Raw genomic sequence first — 23645 nt, 5'->3', positions numbered from 1 at the left:
ACGTCCTGACCATAGAGAGCTCTTATTTTCTATGGTAGAGTAGGTCAGGGCGTGACTGGGGGTTTTCTAGTTATTATTTTCTATGTGGGGTTCTAGTTTAGTTTTTCTATGTTTTGGTGATTTGTGTGATTCCCAATTAGAGGCAGCTGGTTATCGTTGTCTCTGATTGGGGATCATATATATGTAGCATTTTTTCCACCTGTGAGTTATGGGATATTGTTTATGTTTAGTTGCCTGTTAGCACTGCATTGTCGTCACGGTTCGTTTATTATTTATTGTTTTGTATTTTGCTAAGTTTCACTTTCTAATAAATTATGTGGAACGCTACTCACGCTGCGCTTTGGTCTGATCATTCCAACAAACGTGACAAATAGCTAATAAACAAAAGTGAAATAAACAATACAAATTTACAAATAACATAACACTCACAAAAGTTCCAAAAGAAAAAAGACATTTTAAATCTCATATTAAGTCTATATACAGTGTTGTAATGATGTGCAAATAGTTAAATTACAAAAGGGAAAATAAATAAACAAATATAGGTTTTATTTACAATGGTGTTTGTTCTTCACTGGTTGCTCTTTTCTAATGGCAAAAGGTCACAAATCTTGCTGCTGTGATTGCACACTGTGGTATTTCACCCAGTAGATATGGGAGTTTGTTTTCACATTCTTTGTGGATCTGTGTAATCTGAGGGAAATATGTGTCTCTAATATGGTCACACATTTGGCAGGAGGTCAGGAAGTGCAGCTTATAGTTTCCACCTCATTTTGTGGGCAGTGTGCACATAGCCTGTCTTCTCTTGAGAGCCAGGTCTGCCTTTGGCTGCCTTTCTCAATATCAAGGCTATGCTCACTGTACATAGTCAAAGATTTCCTTAATTTTGGGTCAGTCACAGTGGTCAGGTATTCTGCCACTGTGTACTCTCTGTTTAGGGCCAAATAGCATTCTAGTTTGCTCTGTTTTTTTGTAAATGCTTTCCAATGTGTCAAGTGATTCTCTTTTTTTGTTGTTGTCCTGATTTGGTTGGATCCCACTGGTATGTGGCTCAGTTGGTAGAGCATGGTGTTTGCAACGCCAAGGTTGTGGCTTCGATTCCCACGGGGGGCCAGTAGGAAAAAACTAAAAATGTATGAAATGAAATGTATGCATTCACTACTGTAAGTCACTCTGGATAAGAGCGTCTGCTAAATGACTAAAATGTAAATGTTGGGTCTAGTTGTGTTGCTGTCCTGGGGCTCTGTGGGGTCTGTTTGAGAACAGAGCCCCAGGACCAGCTTGCTTAGGTGGGTCTTCTCCAGGTTCATCTCTCTGTAGGTGATGGCTTTGTTATGGAAGGTTTGGGAATCGCTTCCTTTTAGGTGGTTGTAGAACTGAACGTCTCTTTTCTGGATTTTGATAGTAGTGGGTATCGGCCTATAAGTAGTGGGTATCGGCCTAATTCTGCTCTGCATGCATTATTTGGTGTTTTACATTGTACACAGAGGATATTTTTGCAGAATTCTGCATGCAGAGTCTCAATTTAGTGTTTGCTCCATTTTGGGAATTCTTGGTTGGTGAGCGGACACTGATGTTTAGGCCGAAGTATGTATAGTTTTTGTGTGTCTAGATGGAATTTGTATTCATGGTCCTGGCAACTGGTCCTTTTTTGGAATCTCTCTCTCTCTCTCTCTAGCCTATTCAAAGGTCCACAAGGTGCAGTGGGCCTCGCTCAATTAAGTAGGTCAGTACGTCTGTCTGTCTTCATTACATGCAGACATTTGCATATGGTCTATGTGAAATTCAGGCACTGAAGCGAAGTTGGTTCTGTCTAACTGGCTAGGGTAAACTATACCCTTACATTTATTGACACCAGATTCAGTTGTCAAACAAACTAAATTTACAACGGCCATGGTAAATGTCAAGAGCACAGATTTGATGGAAATGTGTGCTTTATTAGGTACGTTTAAGTATTTTCAAGCACCAGAGACGCTATTACTTTTCGTAACATTTTTTATACTGCTAGTCGTCCTTCAGATTACATTTATATCAACAATGACCTCAAAATATTTCATATACATGCAAATAAGACTGACCATAGATTTAGAATGTATCGATTTACAACAGTGAGTGACATCATAAATACCGGTTCCATTCTTAGAACCATTCTCAGTAGAATACCAAATCATGGAATGGTATGAGTTCTACATGAATCTGTGCTGCTGAAGTTTTGGATCAAGGTAACATTAATTTATTTTCCATCACCCCTTATCATGGTGCCATCTATTGGTGCTAAATGATACTGACTGAGATTAGTGTATCTTGAATGTGTTATGAAATACCCATCTGGCTAAAAATACCCTTGTTGACAGGGTTGAGTAATGTCACTATAAGGTATGTGTGTGGCTTTAAGGTACCTTATGAACCATGTGACAGATTTCAAAAAACTAAATCGGGCGAAGTCTGAGATGTGGGTCATAGTCTATGCTATTTACAAACATGGGAAGGGGACCAGACCGAACGGGACAAGTTCATTTATATGCCCTACTTTTGACTCAGTCTCGATGTCTTTAAGTTTGATTACAATACTCTCTTAGGGCTTCCAATAGCCAAAGATCAATCTCTCTATCTCCAAGTAAAAGACAACATGTTGTTTTTGCTTTTCTATTCCTGTAGGATGAGGGCCCGCTTAGGTACTTCAGTGTACAAGGAAGTAAATGTAGCAGTAAATTACTTGAGAAATATGAGAATATAACACGAAAATAGTCTAAGATTTTCCACCATTTATGTCTCAACATGACAGGCTTATTTGTACTTATTTGTTCTGATCTTCAACTGTATGCTAACTGTGTACAGAATGTATACAGTAAGGTATTAACAGCAACAACAGTACACTAGCTCTTTCCCTGTAGGCCTCAGACCTAGTTCTAAACAAAATTCAGTTGCTTGGTTACAAAGAAAAACGTGACAAAGCTAGCAGCACTCACAGTGCACCCAGGCCAGGCTGACAGTTAAACACAGGGCCTCAGCTGTGTCCACCTAAAAACGTCAGAGCGATGCACTTCCTGGTTTTTATTTACATGGCTCTCGGTGGCTCTTATGTATAATTCACAGCCAGGGAGATGGAATGATCCTCGACAAACACGGCCGTACCTTGGGACAGTATTCCTGTGTCTTCGCTCTGGAGATTGCACCCTCTCTGGCTCTGCACTGATCTGGGGGTGGTGGACTAACTCCAACGCTGGTAAGAAACAAAACATCATATTTTTCTTGTATTCTATAAGTTCAGAACAAAAGAAACTTGATTGTTGCTGAAAAGTCGTACAGTAGATTCTAGTGTTGATGTCAGTGTTGTAAGACGTTAGGTTAAATAGGGGGAATGTGAGAATAGGTTCAACTTATTCATAATTGTTCATTTAAAGACAAGCTATACAGTAAAATCAATGACTATTCACTCTTTTATTCCAGTAAAAGGTGGGATTGAGAGTTCTTGTGGTCAAGGTGCATGTTCATTCTCTGCTACAGTGGCAAACAACAGCCAGCTGCGTCATTTCCTTAGCTGTAATGTGATGAGCTTAGTTACAGTGAGACAAGTCTATTGTCATGGATACAAGGGATTATGACAATATCTATTACATCAAGTTCTGGTTCTACTAGTAATTCCATTGTTCTACTGTCTACTTCGTGTGTAAAGGAGAAATTAACAGCTTTGTTACGATCCTTGAAGTAGTTAGAACCATAGAAAACCGAATAACATATTGATGGAACAGGTTAAAGCTTAACCAAGGAAAGCACCTTTAATCAAACTTGTTAAACACTAAACTCATAACAAGTTGCACCTCCTTTATTTATTCAAGCACCATGGCCAAGGGCAACAAGCAGTCAAAAGAGCCCAAAGGCCGGAAGATCACCCTAAAGATGGCAAAGCTGGCTCTGAAGCTGACCGTGGACGGCAAACGTCGGCTGGACCTCAGCAACATGGAGATTGCCAGCTTTCCCAAGTGCATCCTGAAGCTGTGTGATGTGGACGAGCTGGACCTGAGCCGCAACATGCTCAAGAAGATCCCTGACTCCATCGACAAGTTCATCAACCTCCGCTGGCTGGATCTCCACAGCAACCAGCTGGACCACGTCCCGGAAGCTATCGGGCACCTCCAGAACCTATACAGCCTCAACCTGTGTAACAACCTACTGAGCAGTATAGGACTCCCCAACGAGATCGGCCTCCTGCAGAAGCTGAGGAGCCTCAACCTGGGCATGAACCTCCTTGAAAGCATCCCGTCCTCCATCGCAGCCCTCAAGGAGCTGCGCCACCTGGGCCTGTTCAACAACCACCTGACCCGGGTGCCCGAGTGCCTCCGCAACCTGCCCCACCTTGAGAGAGTCAACCTGAAGTGTAACCCAATCCCCTCGGGGGATGACAAAGGCATAGACCCCATCCAGAGGGTGGAATGTCTGTACCTGGTGAGGGATAGCTGCCTGTGTGCCTCCTGCCTCAAGAAGGTCAAAGACGCCAGGCAGAGGGTGGACAGCAGGCTAAACAGAGCCCCTGCTCATGGGAGGTCCATATTCGCCGGCCTGATCACACCCAACTCGGTGGCGCAGGAGGACCAGGCCACCTGGAGGTGATTGAGGAACCAGGGTTGTGTCTAGATGGAGTACAGCTATGACTGGAAGTGACTTTTTGTGGCAGGTTAGGATAGCCTCTAAGCTAACCCTAGCCCTTTTCCTAACCTTAACCTAATACTCCTAACCTGCTGCATTATTTATCCTAATCTGCTGCATAAGTTCTCCTAACCTGCTACAAAAAAGTCACTTTCGGGAAGCTCTATTCCACCAAGACAGAACCAGGAACCAGGTCCTCCATGATGTCATCAAAAGGTCATCAAGGACAGATTATTTAGGATGAGAACAGTCCAGGTGTTCCATTGCAATAGCTACTTATTACAAACAATGTATATTAAGCATATCAAGAATTCTGGAAGACAAAAACATTACAGAGGTTACAGTCACACATCCGTAACCACAGCTTTTTATAAGCTGCTGGGTCTGTGGTCTGTTCTACTCTACCACCCTCTAGAGTTTGGACTACTGTAATGTTCTTCAACAAACTACTAGAAGAAAACCTGCCTTAGCTTCACTATACAGTATTCTCATTTGGTGTATTCTAAATCCTTTCACATGTTTCTGTTAATAAATATTATTTCATTCTCATTCTTTATCTGATTATCTGTCTCCTCTGTTCCAGTAAGGAATCTCACTAGGCCCAAGACAACATCCCAGACATAGTTTTTATTTTGTATTTTACCAGGTAAGTTGCGTGTGTAAAGCTGTCATCAAGGCAAAGGCTACCTTGAAGAATCTAAAATCTAGAATATATTTTGATTTGTTTAACACTTTTTGTTTACTACATGATTCCATTTGTGTTATTTCATAGTTTTGATGCCTTCACTATTATTCTACAATGTAGAAAATAGTAAAAATTAAGAAAAACCCTTGAATGGGTAGTGTCCAAACTTTTGACTGGTACTTTGTGTTTGGCTTGACAATGACAGTGAAGGAGGCAAAAGCACAAACTGATCTGGGACCAGGCTGGCAAAGACTGCCAACACATTTCTGCACCAAGCGTGACGGCTTGATAAGGTCTGTGCACACACCTCAGTGGAACAGCCTTGCTATTACCCTATCTTCCATTTTAATAAACCCTTAAGATACAAGGTCATCACCATCTCCAACATTACACCGTATTTACCATACGGCTGCCTGGGGCTGACGCTGACCAGAGAAGTGCTGAGTCAACAAGAAGATAAAGACGCTAAATCGATAGATTAACTAGTTAGCCAACAGAAACTACACAGTATTGATCTGACCGTTATAAGATCTGATCACTATCAATGTTAAGAGGCAGTATCTGATAAGATCCTCCTTTCTGTGTTCTGTCTATGCAGCCTTGTCACAGGTGAGCAGTCCAACATACTTTGCTTTACACACTGCTCACCACTGTGTCAGCACTATAGGAAATCAATGCACCAGTACACACAGACACACACGCACACACTCCGTCAGTCAGGCTGGCAGAATGCAGTGGAGCAGAAGCCGTGTGTGTGTGTGTGTGTGTGTGTGTGTGTGTGTGTGTGTGTGTGTGTGTGTGTGTGTGTGTGTGTGTGTGTGTGTGTGTGTGTGTGTGTGTGTGTGTGTGTGTGTGTGTGTGTGTGTGTGTGTGTGTGTGTGTGTGATGGACTTTAACACTCATCATTCAGACATACGTGGCAGCCAGTGCATAGTCTGCTATCAGAATGTTCCCCATCACATCCATTAGCAGATGAAATGATGGCCCTTGCTAATTGCCAGTGACAGGGTAATGGGGGTTTAGGCATTGTGTCGGGGAGAACGGGGGCTGCAGGGGCACATGGGAATCAACTTTGTCTCTACAGACGTTACAGGTTTGAACTAATAAGCCCCAATTGGATTTTTTACTGGTCAATTATGAGTGTAGAATGCACTCAGCGTGGTTGGAGTCCACCTCCCACATCAAATTGTTACTACAGATGTCTGTATTCTGGTATAACTGAATATATAGTATTAAATATTTAAAAGAAGATTAAAGAATGACTGGCACTGGAATAGCCCAAACAGTGGTTATAGGTTTTCATTTTTGTATTCAATTACATCATTCATTACAGTAAGGGCCCACCCCTGATATGACCCATATTTCCATTCATTGCATCCTAAATAATTGTCAGTATAACAACAATCTGTGAAGTAATTTAGTCTATACCTGTTTGTAAACGACTCATTCATTTCTTTAGATGCCAGATATTTAATGAAGTGTAAGTCCCCAGCATTCCGACTAACGCTATATTGAGTATAATGAATAGTATGTTTGGCACAGTGTCAACCATCTAAAAAAATCTTTCCTGTAGAAACAAATGATGTAGATCTGCAAAGCCTTCTGTCAATACAGTCACTGCCAAACGCCCCCATAAGAATGGATGGCTGATTCTTGAACACACTGCAAATCAATAAGTCATTCTAAGTCATCACACCTTCAACAGACAGCCAAGACAATCTCACAACAACTACCACACGTATCCATTATGAAAATGTACTTAGGTTAAACTATTCATATCAGAGGAGGCTGGTGGGAGGAGGTATAGGAGGACAGGCTCATTGTAATGGCTGGGATGGAATGGAACTGACCCAAACATGTGGTTTCCATGTATGATATGTTTGATACCGTTCCATTAATTCCATTCCAGCCATTACAATGAGCCCTTCCTCCTAGAGCTCCTCCCACCAGCCTCCTCTGATGAATATTTAACTTGAGAGCAAAGCTCTGGATTCCCATTTGTAGACAGTCAGCAGTAGCGCTAGTCAGCATATTCCAATTCAGTACAAGGACATGCATTGACAGAAGAAGAGAGGCTACATGTGTATTATAAACTGGGTGGTTCGAGCCCTGAATTCTGATTGGTTGACAGCAGTGGTATATCAGATAGTATACCACGGGTATGAAAAAACATATATTTTTACTGTTCTAATTACATTGGTAGCCAGTTTATAATAGCATTAAGGCACCTCAGGGTTTGTGGTATATGGCCAATATACCACGGCTAAGGGCTGTATCCAGGCACTCCACGTTGCGTCGTGCGAAAGAACAGCCCTTAGCCGTGGTCTATTGGCCACATACCACACTCCCTATGGCCTTATTGCTTAATTACTGTACAGCATTGTTTGCAGGTTTTCACACAGCTAGTGCTAAGCCATGATATTTCCCATTTCAAACAATCCATCTTAAACCACTAAACAACAATACAACATGTGATGCACCTCTGAAATAGACATAGGAGCCCATATTTCATGAGCAGCCCAGTAGTTATGACTGAACAAAAACAGCAGTGCCCAGCCCAACCCTAACCATAGCCCTATACGCCATCCATGGTGGTGAGGTTTTTATTGCTGTCTCATTTTGGGCTTGTGCTAGGGTGTGTGTTGCCCTCCCCCCTCTGGGCTCTGTAATAAGAGCATCTGTGGTCTACAGGGCAGTGCTGATTCAATTGCAATGGAGGATTTAAAGCTATTATCCTCCATACAGGAAGAGGAGGATGAAGAGGGGGAGAAGAGGAGGAGGAGGATGAAGAGAATAAGTGGAGGATATCTGGGCTGCTGCTGCCTGACTGAGGGACATATTCTTAGAGAGATGCGGAAATGAGGGAGAGAGAAAGGGAGAGAGAGGGAGGGATGGAGGGAAGGAAAGACAATATTCATAGATCTAGAGATGAGAGAGGCAGAGAGAGATAATTAACAGAGATCTAGAGATGAGAGAGGCAGAGAGAGATACAGAGATCTAGAGATGACAAAAGGCAGAGATAATATACAGAGATCTAGAGATGAGAGAGGCAGAGATAGATAATATACAGAGATCTAGAGATGAGAGAGGCAGAGAGAGATAATATACAGAGATTTAGAGATGACAAAGTCAGAGATAATGTACAGAGATCTAGAGATGAGAGGCAGAAAGAGATAATATACAGAGATCTAGAGATGTGAGAAGCAGAGAGAGATAATTAACAGAGATCTAGAGATGAGAGAGGCAGAGAGAGATACAGAGATCTAGAGATGAGAGAAGCAGAGAGGGATAATATACAGAGATCTAGAGATGACAAAGGCATAGATAATATACAGAGATCTAGAGATGAGAGAGGCAGAGAGAGATAATATACAGAGATCTAGAGATGTGAGAGGCAGAGAGAGATAATATACAGAGATCTAGAGATAAGAGAGGCAGAGAGAGATAATATACAGAGATCTAGAGATGTGAGAGGCAGAGAGAGATAATATACAGAGATCTAGAGATGAGAGAGGCAGAGAGAGATAATATACAGAGATCTAGAGATGAGAGAGGCAGAGAGAGATAATATACAGAGATCTAGAGACGAGAGAGGCAGAGACGAGAGAAAGAAAAGGAAGAACACAGAGGGAGAAGAAGAGAGAAAGTGAGAAAATGACAGAACATCTGTGGAAAAACAGGGAAACACACAGCTGTAGCCGATTAAGATGGTAGCTGCCAGCCAGAGAGAGAGGAAGAGTGAGAGCTTGCTGTTGCTGCTGCTGCTGCTGCTGTTGCCTACTCCTTGTGTGTTTCAGCCCCAGTGAAGCCTGCGCTTGGAAGGACATTCTGATCACACACAGGCATTTACCTGTCAGTGTGGTGTAGTAAGAGTGGGATGAGATCCCCCCTCCCTCCACCCTCCCTACCGGCGTGGTCTCCCTGGCGATGAATAATGCAGCAGGGATGGGTGGAGGCCACTGAGCGTGTGCGAGGAGGAGGGATCCCTCCCCCTCAGCCTCAGCCCCCTAGCTTGCTGTTGCTGCTGCTGCTGTTGCCTACTACAGAACGTCAGTGGCAGAGAGGAGAGGAGAGAGGAGAGGCAGGACAGAGGAGAGGATGGTGTGTTAAGAGAGAGTGATAGAGAGCAAGAGCAAGAGGGGTGGGGTGCCGGACGGACGGACGGACGGATGAACATGCCCAGAGGGGAGAGTGTGGTCTTCCTGCAATGACAGCCATGCTGAGTCCCAAGATTAGACAGACCAGGAGAGGTGAGAGAGCCGAGCGCATTGTATTTTTCTCTACCACTACTACCTAACCATACTACTACTACTACCACTACATATCTGAATGGAGCATATGGCCGGTACACACGGGTCTTTCTACTATGATGCTGTCAATGACATCATCATCTCCTGTTTCATCTTGATAATGCTGATCAGATGCTTGTCTGTCAATTGCTGCTTTTGATGCATTGAATGGTGAACGTCAAAATGATGCAGGTGTGTTTAGATAGTGAATGTGAAACCGTGAATATCACTGGATATAGGGATAGGTCACTTTGTTATCTTTGTTCTGTTATTCTCTCTAAAATAAGATACAATTGACAGTGTATGATAAACGAAATGGATTAATGAAATAGATTCAATTAGCTTTGTGGTTCTAAAATACACACATTCTCTGCATAGATGTTGTAATTGGAATGTGATTGCTTCCTTTTATTCATTCAACAAAACACATGACGAAATCCGATTTCAATTCCTGGTCCATAGAAAATCTATTTCCTGGTCCATGGAAACCTCATTAAATAGCCCACATCGCAGCTGTTTCACTATTGTTTTTTTGGAATGAGAGATCCCACTACTGTACTATATTACACATCATGGACAGTACTGACAGCTAAGCTACAGGCACAGTAGTACACACACACAGCATAGATAAGTACCCCCCCCCCACCCCCCCCACCCCCCCGATCCGAGTGGAGCCTACTACAGTTTCTCCGGCAATGCAAACACTCCACTAATTCTCAATGGGTTAATACATTCATCAACCGCAGATGAGTCAGTGGAAATGATGCACCTGTAACTCTACCAGCTCCTTCCCAGGCATCATAAATCACACAGCAACCAGATTCATGAAATTGAATTTCTCAAAATGGATTCCATGCTTGGAGAAAAAGAGCCAGGTAATTTGTCTTGTGGCTGATAAGTCTACCCATTGTGACAGGTTAATGGATAGCTATTCTTCGATGTGGAGAGGGGACTATACATCTATATCGTGTGATGATGAATTCGCAGCTCAAATGTGCATTAACAATAGTGACTGGATATCATAGGCTATAGTACGTGTGTGTGCAATGCAATCATGCAGTCATATTTCTCTATGGTCATGATGACTATCTCTGGGTTGAGTTTTCACCCACGTTGAAACATCATACTGTAAGGTAGGTATGAGATCAACAGGAAAACAGCCACACTTAGTCTATGTCATTACTATGGATCAGAGCCATGTATTTAGCTAACGTGGCTGCGTCATAATGCTCATTCTAGACATGATATTCCTCATGTAATGTTAATGGGGAGCCAACATGGCTGCCATAGAATGTTGTAGTGTCATGTAAATGCATCATAATGCTCATTCTAGACATGATATTCCTCATGTACTGTTAATGGAGAGCCAACATGGCTGCCATAGAATGTTGTAATGTCATGTAAATGCATCATAATGCTCATTCTAGACATGATATTCCTCATGTACTGTTAATGGAGAGCCAACATGGCTGCCATAGAATGTTGTAGTGTCATGTAAATGCATCATAATGCTCATTCTAGACATGATATTCCTCATGTCATTTACAAAATAGCCTCCAACACTCTACTCAACAAATTGGATGCAGTCTATCACAGTGCCATCCGTTTTGTCACCAAAGCCCCATACACTACCCACCACTGCGACCTGTACGCTCTCGTTGGCTGGCCCTCGCTTCATACTCGTCGCCAAACCCACTGGCTCCAGGTCATCTACAAGACCCTGCTAGGTAAAGTCCCGCCTTATCTCTGCTCGCTGGTCACCATAGCTGCACCCACCTGTAGCACGCGTTCCTGCAGGTATATCTCACGTGTCACCCCCAAAGCCAATTCCTCCTTTGGCCGCCTCTCCTTCCAGTTCTCTGCTGCCAATGACTGGAACGAACTACAAAAATCTCTGAAACTGGAAACACTTATCTCCCTCACTAGCTTTAAGCACCAGCTGTCAGAGCAGCTCACAGATCACTGCACCTGTACATAGCCCATATATAAATAGCCCAAACAACTACCTCTTCCCCTACTGTATTTATTTATTTATTTTGCTCCTTTGCAGCCCAGTATTTCTACTTTGCACACTCATCTACTGTCAAATCTACCATTCCAGTGTTTTAATTGCTATATTGTATTTACTTCTCCACCATGGCCTATTTATTGCCTTTACCTCCCTTATCTCACCTCATTTTCTCACATTGTATATAGACTTATTTTTCTACTGTATTATTGACTGTATGTTTGTTTTACTCCATGTGTAACTCTGTGTTGTTGTATCTGTCGAACTGCTTTGCTTTATCTTGGCCAGGTCGCAGTTGTAAATGAGAACTTGTTCTCAACTTGCCTACCTGGTTAAATAAAGGTGAAATAAAATAAATACAAATAAATGTAATGTTAATAGGAAGCCAACATGGCTGCCATAGAATGTTGTAGTGTCATGTAAATGCATCATAATGCTCATTCTAGACATGATATTCCTCATGTAATGTTAATGGGGAGCCAACATGGCTGCCATAGAATGTTGTAGTGTCATGTAAATGCATCATATTGCAGAAACCTCAATGTCTCAACTCTCAAAATACATGGCTCTGCTATGGATTAAATCATACAATATGTAATTACTATGGGTTAGACATATATACCATACGCTAGTAGCAGCACATTGAAACATGCTAAATAAACAGGTTATACAGAGCACATCATGGCTGGCGCTTTTAGACATTAGCTCATTGATTGATGGTATTAATGAAGCTCATACACAATATACATTACTCATGATGCACATCCTTGGCAGACTATTCTCTAGGGTCAGGGGGTACATGATACATAGAATCAAGATGGTGGACCACCAATCTACTAAATTGTTCATTGAAGATAACTATAGATCATATGGAGGGGATAGCATGTGTGGGTTTGAATCCCAGAGCTACTGAGAGAGTGAATCATCCATTTACTTAACTTTAAACATGGAAAGAACTAGTATGAACGCACACTCAATGAATTGCTAGTATTTTGTGAAAATGTTCACTTTGAACCACAGTCCCAATGTTACAGATTGAGTGAGACCACATTGTAGCTACACCCATGTCAACACAGGGAAGGTATGAATCACTGAGGAGAAATGTCCAAACTGGCTCAGTGTAGCATTTGGCCTACCAACACACACACACACACACACACACACACACACACACACACACACACACACACACACACACACACACACACACACACACACACACACACACACACACACACACACACACACACACACACACACACACACATTGACTCAGATAATTGGGCAGTGTATTCCAAAGCGCCCACGGATTGCAACAGCTGGTGCGAACTACGGTACATTACATTACTATGGCAACATTACAAATCATTCCTTTATTCCTCTTGGACCCAGTTGGTTTCTTCCTGTGGAGACAAATTTGAAAAGACAGTGTGGAAACTGGAAAACAAGACTCTTGGAGGTTTCCCCCAAATGTCCGTTTAGAAAACCCACAACGCCACTGTGTCCTGAAACACCACTGATGCAATACATCTGTCCGGAATGACAGAATAATGAGTACAGTAGTGAAAGACCTTCTCGTTATAGTTCCAATTAAGACAATATTGTTCTTGTTCGATAATTCTTCGATTTTGGGTTCTATTCAATCCACGTCGCAGAAGTTCAGCTTTACAGAATGATTGAAATTTAAAAGCAATGTTCCCGCATCGGCGGAGACTGTATTCACGGTAAACGCTGCATATGTCGGCTCAATCGGAAATGACCTTTACATTTCTTGCGCGGAATCTGTAACGCTTCAGCTTTGAACAGATTGACTAGAGCCCATTGTATCTCACAATAAACCAATTCAAATTAATTCTCACAATAAACCAATTCAAACAAAAGAGCTCAAACGACACTCTACTAACCATGCTTATAGTCCCTCCAGGACTCTTGAGTGTACAGTATGCACTTAGTCTAATAAGGCTTCCAGGGTAGAACACAGGGCTGTGATTGAGTGGGGCCAGCAGTGCAGCCAGACATGGTGACGGAGGCAGAGAGGGATGGTTGTAGACGGAGAGAGAGAGATGTTTAACGTGATATACGGCCCCTGTTCCTCTTGTGAGTTTAACCGATTAGGAATGGAGCCAGGCAGCGATGGAGGTAGGAGTGGAGGGGGACCACGATGACTAGGCTATAGTGGCCATGCTATGTTGTGCCACAGCCAAGCCCACAACCAAAGAGTATAGTATACAATGACTGTAAATGAATGAACAGTTTGAACTATCAATTCATTCCAATGAAACATGGTTGGTGGTGCCGGGGATATGTCGGGAAGTGTCTTTTCAGGGTGTCTGCATCTATACCATAGCATTCCCCATCCTTAGGGTCAGGAGTTTTCTTTGACCATGTGAGAAACTCCTGGCCCCCCATCCCATATCGCAAGAAGAAGAAGAAGAAGCAGAAGAAGGAGAATAAGAGAGAAATTACAGAACAAACATTGATTTTCATCCCCCCTTCCGCCTCTAAGCCATCTGGGCATTGATCCTGAGTATGTCACACAGGATGCTGGATTGATTCTTATAAATTATACATGATAATCAAATAGTTTTGTCTTGTTTGCGTTGCTGCTGTTTGGCTCCGTGAGATGTGTTGCTGAGTGGTTATTCTCTCAGGATGGTCTCTAGAAGCTGTATTCAGGGTTTAGTTGATTTTGGAAAATGGCATGATCAAAGCATGCTGTTTTTTCCACTAGTAATCACCAGATGTTACTTTCTGCACAGGCTGTACTGTTTTCAAATCAAATTTTATTGGTCACATAGACATATTTAGCAGATGTTATTGCGGGTGTAGCGAAATGCTTGTATTTGCGTTGAATAGAAATAACAAAAAAGAAATAAAAATACTGCAAAGCTGCTTAGGAGCTAGAAGCAGAACTGCCATGTCTGTCAGCGCCATCTTCTCTCTGAGAAAAATATTGAGTAATATTGAGTGATTCCTGTACTTTTTAATGTAGCTTATTTCATCAATTGCGTTGAATAGAGAACAGACTGAAACTGATACAGGGTGAGGGACAGCGCGTGACTCCAGAGCCTCCTGACATGAACTGCATCTGAAACGGTCCTTGACTGAGCTCACATTACACTAAAACCCAGAGACATCCCAGGAGGCCTTGTTATCCCAGTTCAAACAGGTTCCTGGTTCTATTGGTCTGCCAGAACAGACAATAACTCTCTTCCAGGGGCTTTACATTAATCGCTTATATCACCTGAGGCCTCTCCTTTCTTCCCTGTGCCGGGTGGGTCTCCAGCCACCTCTACCCGGGGGAGGAAGGGGGGCCTCGGCCTCAGCTCCAGGGCAGGACATGGTGTGTGTGGTATGTGCCTCACCATGGCAACCCTGGAGCGCACACACACACTGTGTGTATGTGCCTGTCTCCCTGCTGCTTAAATGTGTATTTGTATTCATGTTTGTATGTGCATCTCCACTCTCCAGCCCGGTCCAAGAGCATGGTGATGGGAGATGTGTCCCGGGGCCCAATCCGCCCGTCCTCCCCCAGTCTCCAGGAGGGGGCTCTGAAAGCTGGCTGGCTGAAGAAACAGAGGAGCATCATGAAGAACTGGCAGCTGAGATGGTTTGTCCTGCGCTCCGACCAGCTTTTCTTCTACAAAGAGGAGGAGGAGACCAAGCCACAGGTACTGAACGTTCACACCTAAGCTCTTCTTCACATTCTTACAGAGGTTAGCTGACATCCTTTATTTGGTTGAATGTGGGACCTTACTATAAAGCCAACGTCGCAGGTTCAGATCGTCTCCACAAATACTTTGCTTGTTTGCTGTGGTTTTTCCATCCATTCCTTAGACACGCAGGTCAAATGGCCAATAGAAAAGAAAGAACTTTCTATACCATGACCTAGCCTGGATGGATTACATTGTCATCGTGCCCTGCCTAGGAGGAAAATCAGGATAAAACATAATTTTGATAGCGTCGCTCAGTGTTGGTCATGAGTCACGACACCTGTTGGTTGACACCTTTTAATCAAAGGCTGTCAATAGTCATCCAGCCAGAATTTATTTCTCTACACACCTCCCTGTGCAGTATTCAGGATGTGTGCGAGTGTCAATCTGGATGATTTCCCCCCATCTAATCAATAGGAATCGGAGCAGGGCACTGCGTAGGCACATCACACATCAAGGTCTCACACTGAGATGAAAGGAAATTATAATTGGAGGAAGGACATTTGCACAAAAGCGATCAATAGCCATTTCTCATCATGTAGAGCAGGTCATTAAGGAATGGATTTGTGTTAGAGCCAGAGAGTTTGCTCCAAGACACACTCTGAAGGAAGAATAATCTCAGATCTTGAGTTACATTTTGGTTCTTCTCATTCATTCGTTCCCACCAGCAGTATTCAAGCCACATTGTACGCTTGGGAGATGTGCTTCTGGGCTGCTAGCCCTGCGCCAACGTTCTACCAATTTGTTGCCATGGCGGCTAATGTGGTGACAGCTTGGCTTCTAGTTTGGCCATTTGGAAGATCGCAGCCAGTTTGATGTGGGATAGTGCCAGCTCCAGACTGGTAGGATGAGACCAATTTTCCTTCTGCGTAGTCTCTAATTAACAGGCCTTGATTCCGTTGTTAAATTACTATTGATCTGCATTTGATAATGTGTACATCTTCATCATTGGATAGATTAAAGAGATCAATATAAATAACGAGATCTTCGGTCTATTTTCTACCCTAATAGTCTCATCATGATTTAGTCAATATTTGTGATTTAATCGATTAGAGTCTCACTGAGGTATCATTAATCTTTGCTTTCAAATGGATCTATTCCCAAATGCTGCTGATTCCTGTGTTCCAGTTAAGTCCTTCTCGGTTTGTTCGTTCCAGGGCTGCATACCCCTGCAGGGCTGTCAGGTGAATGAGCTCACCGCCAACTCAGAGGAACCAGGGAGACATCTTTTTGAAATCGTTCCAGGTGAGGTGATCCATCAACACCAAACCCTCTCCTATTCTCACAAAAAAAAGTGCTGTCAAAGTCAGGCATCACCGCACAGAGCTGATATTTAACATTGTAGTTTTCTCAATACCACAGTAGCCCAGCAGGGGGCAATGCTGATGTTTAACAACTGCGTCTGGTGTAGAGAATGTAGATGTAGGACACATACAGTACACACTACTGACTGGTAGATGAGCTTGCACTCAATGCACTGTGCAATTATATGACCAGCTAAGAATTGCTTTCGAAATCCTGTGGATGGTAATCTCTCTCATAACATCGTTTCCAAACTAAGACTCCAGAATCAGAACTAATCTCTAAGAACACATTAATACCTCAGGGAGAAAAGAGAATCTCCTAGCCTTGTCCAGGCTTATCGACCCCAATACCTGAGTCTCATGTCTATCAGGAGTCAGTTACTGTTGACATCCATACACAGACAATACACAGCGTTGCCTGGGGGCGAGTGTGCTGGAAAGACCCTACTCAATCAGCTCTTCAAGCTTTTGGTTGCGCTCAATACAGCCAAATGGTCATTTTCAATGAAAGTGACTCAGAGTGTGCGAGATAGCTATATCACTCAGTAAAGGGTATTTGCTAGGTGGTTTTTCCCACTGTTTATTGTTGTCGACGGGCCATTGGGTCCCTGTGTGTTTTATTTATGATGAGTAAATATTGCAGGAGAGTGTGACCCCAATCAGCCAAGTGTGGATGGGCCAGGCAGGCAGCACACAGGCAGACAAAGCCATTTCTGAAGACCATTAAAACAGTGGGACAGTGAGAATGGAAATGGGGTTGAATTTCAAACTACATACCTTTCACTCCCAAACCCAACTCACCCCCTCCATACCTCCTACATCTACTGTTTACAAGATATTCAACCCTCAGGCCCTTGTTTTTTTTCTTTCTCCTCCTTTGTTTTATTCTTAATCAGCTTAAATTAAAGCCTTTTTCGCTTCTCAGCTTTGAAATGAACAGCTACTGGGGGCTTAGGTTGACTTTCACACTACGATAAAGATCCACTCTAGCACTTTAGTAAGAGGGGTTGGGAAACAGGGGATCATGGTAAACAAGTATTACTGTAAGGCTTCAACAGAGGCGCAGGGAAGCTTTCTGTACACTTCTTACAGTGGGTCCACAGGGAATAATACATTGACCCATATCAGCCAAAATGTCTCCATACAGCATGGAGTCAGATCCACTTTGGACCGATGGTCCTATGTCCTCATTCATACTATCCATTTCAAAACCAGTTCTGGCACAGAGCAGTGCCTGAAATTCGTTGAAAAATTTTGTTTTTGACTGCAGGGGGTTAGAGAGCCCATGACTCCTGAGGCTACTGTCTGTATGATGTTCATAGCACGTTTGATGAATTCCTCTTAGCACCTTTCGTTTTCTGTTACCGCGTCACGTCATCCTTTCAGAGCAAGGCTGAGCGATAGGGTGTTCCTGGGTCTCAGTTCACTGACTCCCTCCATGCATGAGCTCTGGCAATAAACGCCCTTGCAGGTCGTGTTTGTTGTGGACATTTTAAGGTCCTTGCCCTGTCCAAACGAAAGAGAAGCTAAGGCCCCTGCAAACTGAGACTAACTTATCAAGGGTACAAGTAGCTAGATTTTCTTTGGGGTCCAAAATTTGGCAGGTGATGATACATTGATACATGATGCATCTCCCCTCATTTCCACAAGAACATCTACGTTGATAGACATCCTGTATGACCAAATGAACCTCCCTTCTTCTGTCCTCATATCCAAGGGTTTTATTAATAGTTTGGGAGGCCTCACACCTTTTCAAAGTAAAATATCCTGCTTATTTTAACTGGAATATCCTTGTGACCTAGAAAGCAAGCAATGAACCAAAACACAGCCAAATCCAGCAATCCATTTTGGTTCAACTGAAAGTATACGGCTATGACTGAAAGCCTATCAGATTAAGGAACAGTTGTAATAATCTGTGGTTTTTAAATGCTGTCTGTGCTTAAGGGGGCTACTCAAGGCTAAGCTTCCTTTTGTGTTGGTCTCTAGCCATAAAGCCAGCTGGGAAACAACAGCCAGGAAAGGATGGTGCACTAACACACACACACACACACACACACACACACACACACACACACACACACACACACACACACACACACACACACACACACACACACACACACACACACACACACACACTAAAGCACAAGCCTGTGTAAACGTGACTACTTCAGCTAATTCATTATTGCAGGCTACTTGTTTAGCAAGTGCATGTGCAAACACACACACACACACACACACACACACACACACACACACACACACACACACACACAAACTTAGAGCCTGTCCCCTGCCCCCAGCTCTCCCACAGAGTATTTAACTAAGTTCAGCCTTATCAAATATCTGTTTGTCTAACCCCTTCCCCCACACGTGCAACATCCATGGGTTTTATAAAGCACACTGGTAACAGTTCTAGACAAAGGGACAGTCCTCCTCTCTAAAGACTTACAGTACTTCTGCTCTGAGTTCAACTTGCTGTCAGTGCTGAATGTCTGTCTGATCATTCCTTACAGAGCAGGCTGACTTGGAATAGGGATAGACTACAACAAGAGCCTTATAAGTCTCTATAGTTAATTGCTGTGTGAAATGACGTGATTCTGATTGGTTTATGCCCTTGTTTACTTGAGTAATGTAACCCAGGTTGGAAAAAGTAGACAATATTAATGCATACCTTGTGTGTAGTTGTGCATGCATATTGACTGATGGCTATTTAATAACGTGACTGAAAGTAATCGGCTCACGGTTTACGTTGCAATGTCTATTTTTCAGATCCTTTCAGAATAATTATCAGTATTGCATTTTGTATAGAAATTGTATCTATTTTGTGCTTCAGTGTGAGCTCTTCTTACTTGATATGCATAAACTGTCAGCAACTACAACAATGGTTCATTTCATGACCCCAGATAGTGTTGCGTAAGAAATGGAAACGAGCTAAGTGTTGTGTTTAAGTCCCATGTTTACGGATGGAAACGAGCTAAGTGCTGGGTTTAAGTCCCACATTTATGGATGGAAATGAGCTAAGTGCTGGGTTTAAGTCCCATGTTTATGGATGGAAATAAGCTAAGTGCTGGGTTTGAGTCCCATGTCTCTGAGCAGCATGCTGGAATTAATACAAGCCATTTATCAAACGTTTTTATCGAAAGTGACTTACATGCCTGCATACAGTACCAGTCAAAAGTTTGGACACGCCTACTCATTCAAGGGTTTTCTTTATTTTTTACTATTTTCTACATTGTAGAATAATAGTGAAGACATCAAAACTATGAAATAACACATATGGAATCATGTAGTAATCAAAAAAAGTGTTAAACAAATCAAAATATATTTTATATTTCAGATTCTTCAAAGTAGCCACACATTGCCTTGATGACAGCTTTGCACACTCTTGGCATTCTCTCAACCAGCTTCATGAGGCAGTCACCTGGAATGCATTTCAATTAACAGGTGTACCTTGTTAAAAGTTAATTTGTGGAATTTATTTCCTTCTTAATGTGTTTGAGCCAATCAGTTGTGTTGTGACAAGGTAAGGGTGGTATACAGAAGATAGCCCTATTTTGTAAAAGACCAAGTCCATGTTATGGCAAGAACAGCTCAAATAAGCAAAGAGAAATGACAACCCATCCATCACTTTAAGACATGAATGTCAGTCAATCCAGAAAATTTCAAGAACTTTGAAAGTTTCTTCAAGTGCAGTTGCAAAAACCATTAAGCACTATGATGAAACTGGGTCTCATGAGGACTGCCACAGGAAAGGAAGACCCAGAGTTACCTCTGCTGCAGAGGATAAGTTCATTAGAGTTACCAGCCTCAGAAATTGCAGACCAAATAAATGCTTCACAGAGTTCAAGTAACAGACACATCTCAACATCAACTGTTCAGAGGAGACTGCGTGAATCAGGCCTTCATGGTCGAATTGCTGCAAAGAAACCACTCCTAAGGACACCAATAAGAAGAAGAGACCTGCTTGGGCCAAGAAACACGAGCAATAGACATTAGACCGGTGGAAATCTGTCCTTTTGTCTGATGTCCAAATTTGAGATTTTTGTGAGACGCAGAGTAGGTGAACGTATGATCTCCACATGTGTGGTTCTCAACGTGAAGCATGGAGGAGGAGGTGTGGGGGTGCTTTGCTGGTGACACTGTCAGTGATTTATTTAGAATTCAAGGCACACTTAACCAGCATGGCTACCACAGAATTCTGCAGTAATACGCCATCCCATCTGGTTTGTGCTTAGTGGGACTATCATTTGTTTTTCAACAGGACAATGACCCAAACACACCTCCAGGCTGTGTAAGGGCTATTCGACCGAGGAGAGAGATGCAGTGCTGCATCAAATGACCTGGCCTCCACAATCACCAAACCTCAACCCAATTGAGATGGTTTGGGATGAGTTGGACTGTAGAGTGAAGGAAAAGCAGCCAACAAGTGCTCAGCATATGTGGGAACTCCTTCAAGACTGTTGGTAAAGCATTGCTCATGAAGCTGGTTGAGAGAATGCCAAGAGTATGCAAAGCTGTCATCAAGGCAAAGGGTGGCTACTTTGAAAAATCTCAAATCTCAAATATATTTTTATTTGTTCAACACTTTTTTGTGTATGGGTTTTTAAATATGGGTTAGTAGGACAAACTAGCCTACAGCATCGTGTCATCCAACAACATGATTACATTGATACAGTACATTGCGGTTTAGACTCATACTATAGATCACCATCAAAGCTGGCCAGCCAGAGGCTTCCCAATTGATTAGCAGGGTCTGTTTGTTTTCTGTGTTGGGACGGTGGAGGTTTGTTTGGTAAGGAAAGGAAGAGCAGCCCATCTTCCTGTCACTCCACGCACAGCTGCACACAGCCAGGGAGGGAGAGCAAGGCAAGGCAACACAAGGAGAGCTTAGCTCTTCCTCTGGGACCTGCCTCTCCATAGGGGAGCTAGGGGATAGAGGGATTTGCTGCTGCCCATGTCAGTGAATGAGGGACCGTGTGAACGGATGAAAAATAAGAAGGGACTTGTTTTTCGGGTTTCGTTTTTCCTGGCATCGAGCATGCCTTATTGGCACCGTCTGCCCAGTAGTACCTGTTTGTGGATAAAGATATACAACCTCCAGGAGGGCAGTGTGTACGTTCATGCCCCAGCTGTAGCACTGTCAGCTCCCCTCAGTGAAGCATGGGAATGGGGCTGGCCTGCTGTAAGCCCAACGGGCTCAAACAGGAACACCTGCAAGGTAATGCTAGCTACCTTTTTAGAGTTATATTTGGAAAATGCCATTTAATTTAATTTGCGTACATGTAAAGTATTGTAATTACAATGTACATTGGACAGCTATGGGTGGTTGAAGCCTGGTCTCATAGATTAGATGTAACATACTGTAGTAAATGTAAATCCGTGACACCCAAATTAGTATGATATGTTAGGTTTGGTATGATTACATAAGACAGAAGATTACTTAAGGAATAAACGAAAGGCAGTAATAGGGCCTAGGGTGGTTGGTTGGGTTGGACGTGAACGTCTAGCAACTCAAAGGTTGCGTGTTTGAATCTTATCAATGACAATTTTAGCAACTATTTACTACTTTTTAGCTACTTTGCAACTACTTAGCATGTTAGCTAACCCTTCCCCTAACCTTAACCATTTTACCTAACTACTAACCCTAAACTTAACCCTAACCTTATCCCCTAACCCTAATCCCTAACCTAGCTAACTATAGCTACAATTCGTAACATATCATACGTATTGAAAATTCGTAACATATCATGCGAATTGTAATTCGTAGCATATCCTACGAAATGGATGATGGACAGCCACAAATTAATACATACCACACGAAACGTAACATATCATACTAAATGGAGTGTTTCGGATTTACATACAGAACCATAGGAAATGCTATGAGACCAGGTTGGCGGTTGAGATTCATCTGTCTGTTGTGGATTTCACTTGTTTTGTCCATAGTGCAGTCTGTCATACCCCGACAGAAGGTATACTTAGTAGGGGCACTAGAGGGACTCAAAGAAGTGTTATCTTTAGTTGGTGGCTCTGTTGTATAACATACTGCAGTCAGGTTTTGTGAAGAGTCCTTCATTTCACTTGAAGGGTAAGCTTTTCTGATTATCCAACAAAGGTTGGACAATCACAATGGTCAAAAGGAGTTAATCCACTCCCAATCCTCAGAATAATTCTCTGGCCAATTATTAACACTGACCACACACACATACCGTACACACACAACGCCACTGCTTACCATTTACTGCAGTCAGTTAACTAAGTTCACACAGTACAATCAGCGATAAGAAGAAATGTATTTTTCGCAGTAAAACCCATCCTTCATCTTCCACTAAGGATCCATCCATCCACAAGCACAGTGGGCAGTCTGACATTTACCAACCTGAGGGAATCATTATTATCAAAAAATGACCTTCACTGCAGTTTTCTGTGGAACATGAAGTGTCCTTTTCAAAATACCAGCCCTTCACTGTGCTCTGTAGGAGTGAGACTTACTTTCATTAAATCCCAGAGCTCTTGTCTCCAAATCAAATCTTTTTACTTTCTTTCTTCAAACAGAGGATTTTCTTAGATTTTTGACAGTCTGCCATTTCTTGATTGATTTTGTGAAGCTGTATTATCCGCCTGGCAGTGAGCTGGAAGAGGAACTATTGGCTGTGTTCAGGCTCCTTTATGTCTGCGTCGGCAAGACATCTTTATCACTTGCTTGATTTCTCTCTTTCCCGTTGGCTAGGCGACCTGGTGGGAAGGGATCCATCTGGTCTACACTGTTATTAATGACAGGAACTGGGTCTGAAAAGCTTTGGCTTTCCTATCAGACCACATAGAGGAACAGCTTTTTGAAGAAGTGCTTTTCAAGCTGTAACGATATAAGTCCTATGTTTTAGAACCAAAAGTAGCCAATAAAGACAAGACGGTTAGAAGGTATATTTGGTACAAGACAGTAGAAGGTATTATATTTGGTGAATGATATGATCGTCTCCTACAGTGGGAGTCCATTTA

At 42.7% G+C, this 23645-nt stretch overlaps 2 protein-coding genes across 6 annotated transcripts in view; both read left to right on the top strand.

Annotated features, from left to right (window-relative positions):
- The first annotated feature begins 2178 nt into the window (after positions 1-2178).
- LOC106579048 (leucine-rich repeat-containing protein 18) lies at positions 2179-5622 on the top strand. Of its 2 annotated transcripts, XM_014158474.2 has the most exons (5): positions 2179-2219; positions 3094-3223; positions 3837-4604; positions 5228-5290; positions 5535-5622. In XM_014158474.2, the coding sequence occupies exons 3-4, from the start codon at positions 3841-3843 to the stop codon at positions 5241-5243; spliced, it is 780 nt and encodes a 259-aa protein (XP_014013949.2). In that variant the 5' UTR covers positions 2179-2219; positions 3094-3223; positions 3837-3840; the 3' UTR covers positions 5244-5290; positions 5535-5622. The 2 variants fall into 2 exon arrangements, with proteins under 2 accessions (XP_014013949.2, XP_014013950.2); XM_014158475.2 differs by lacking the exon at positions 2179-2219 and having other exon boundaries at positions 2946-3223.
- A 3292-nt stretch (positions 5623-8914) lies between these two features.
- The window catches only part of LOC106579003 (rho GTPase-activating protein 22), a 36996-nt gene continuing 22265 nt past the window's right edge, over positions 8915-23645 (top strand). The window contains exons 1-3 of one of the 4 annotated variants that reach the window (XM_014158385.2): positions 8915-9579; positions 15098-15297; positions 16497-16584. In XM_014158385.2, the coding sequence (XP_014013860.1) occupies positions 9537-9579; positions 15098-15297; positions 16497-16584 (331 nt within the window). In that variant the 5' untranslated portion in view covers positions 8915-9536. Of the gene's footprint in view, positions 9580-15097; positions 15298-15334; positions 16406-16496; positions 16585-21443; positions 21865-23645 lie in introns of those variants that run through there. The other 3 variants (XM_045702450.1, XM_014158387.2, XM_014158389.2) reach the window with 3 other exon arrangements.

The sequence above is a fragment of the Salmo salar genome, chromosome ssa19 (assembly GCF_905237065.1).
Source record: "Salmo salar chromosome ssa19, Ssal_v3.1, whole genome shotgun sequence".
Classification (NCBI taxonomy): Eukaryota; Metazoa; Chordata; class Actinopteri; order Salmoniformes; family Salmonidae; genus Salmo; species Salmo salar.
This window is presented reverse-complemented; position numbering and strand designations above follow the sequence as displayed.

What these genes read in the sequence shown, in the direction of transcription:
- LOC106579048 (XM_014158474.2), top strand. Translation starts at nt 3,841, where the DNA reads ATGGCCAAGGGCAACAAGCAGTCAAAAGAGCCCAAAGGCCGGAAGATC.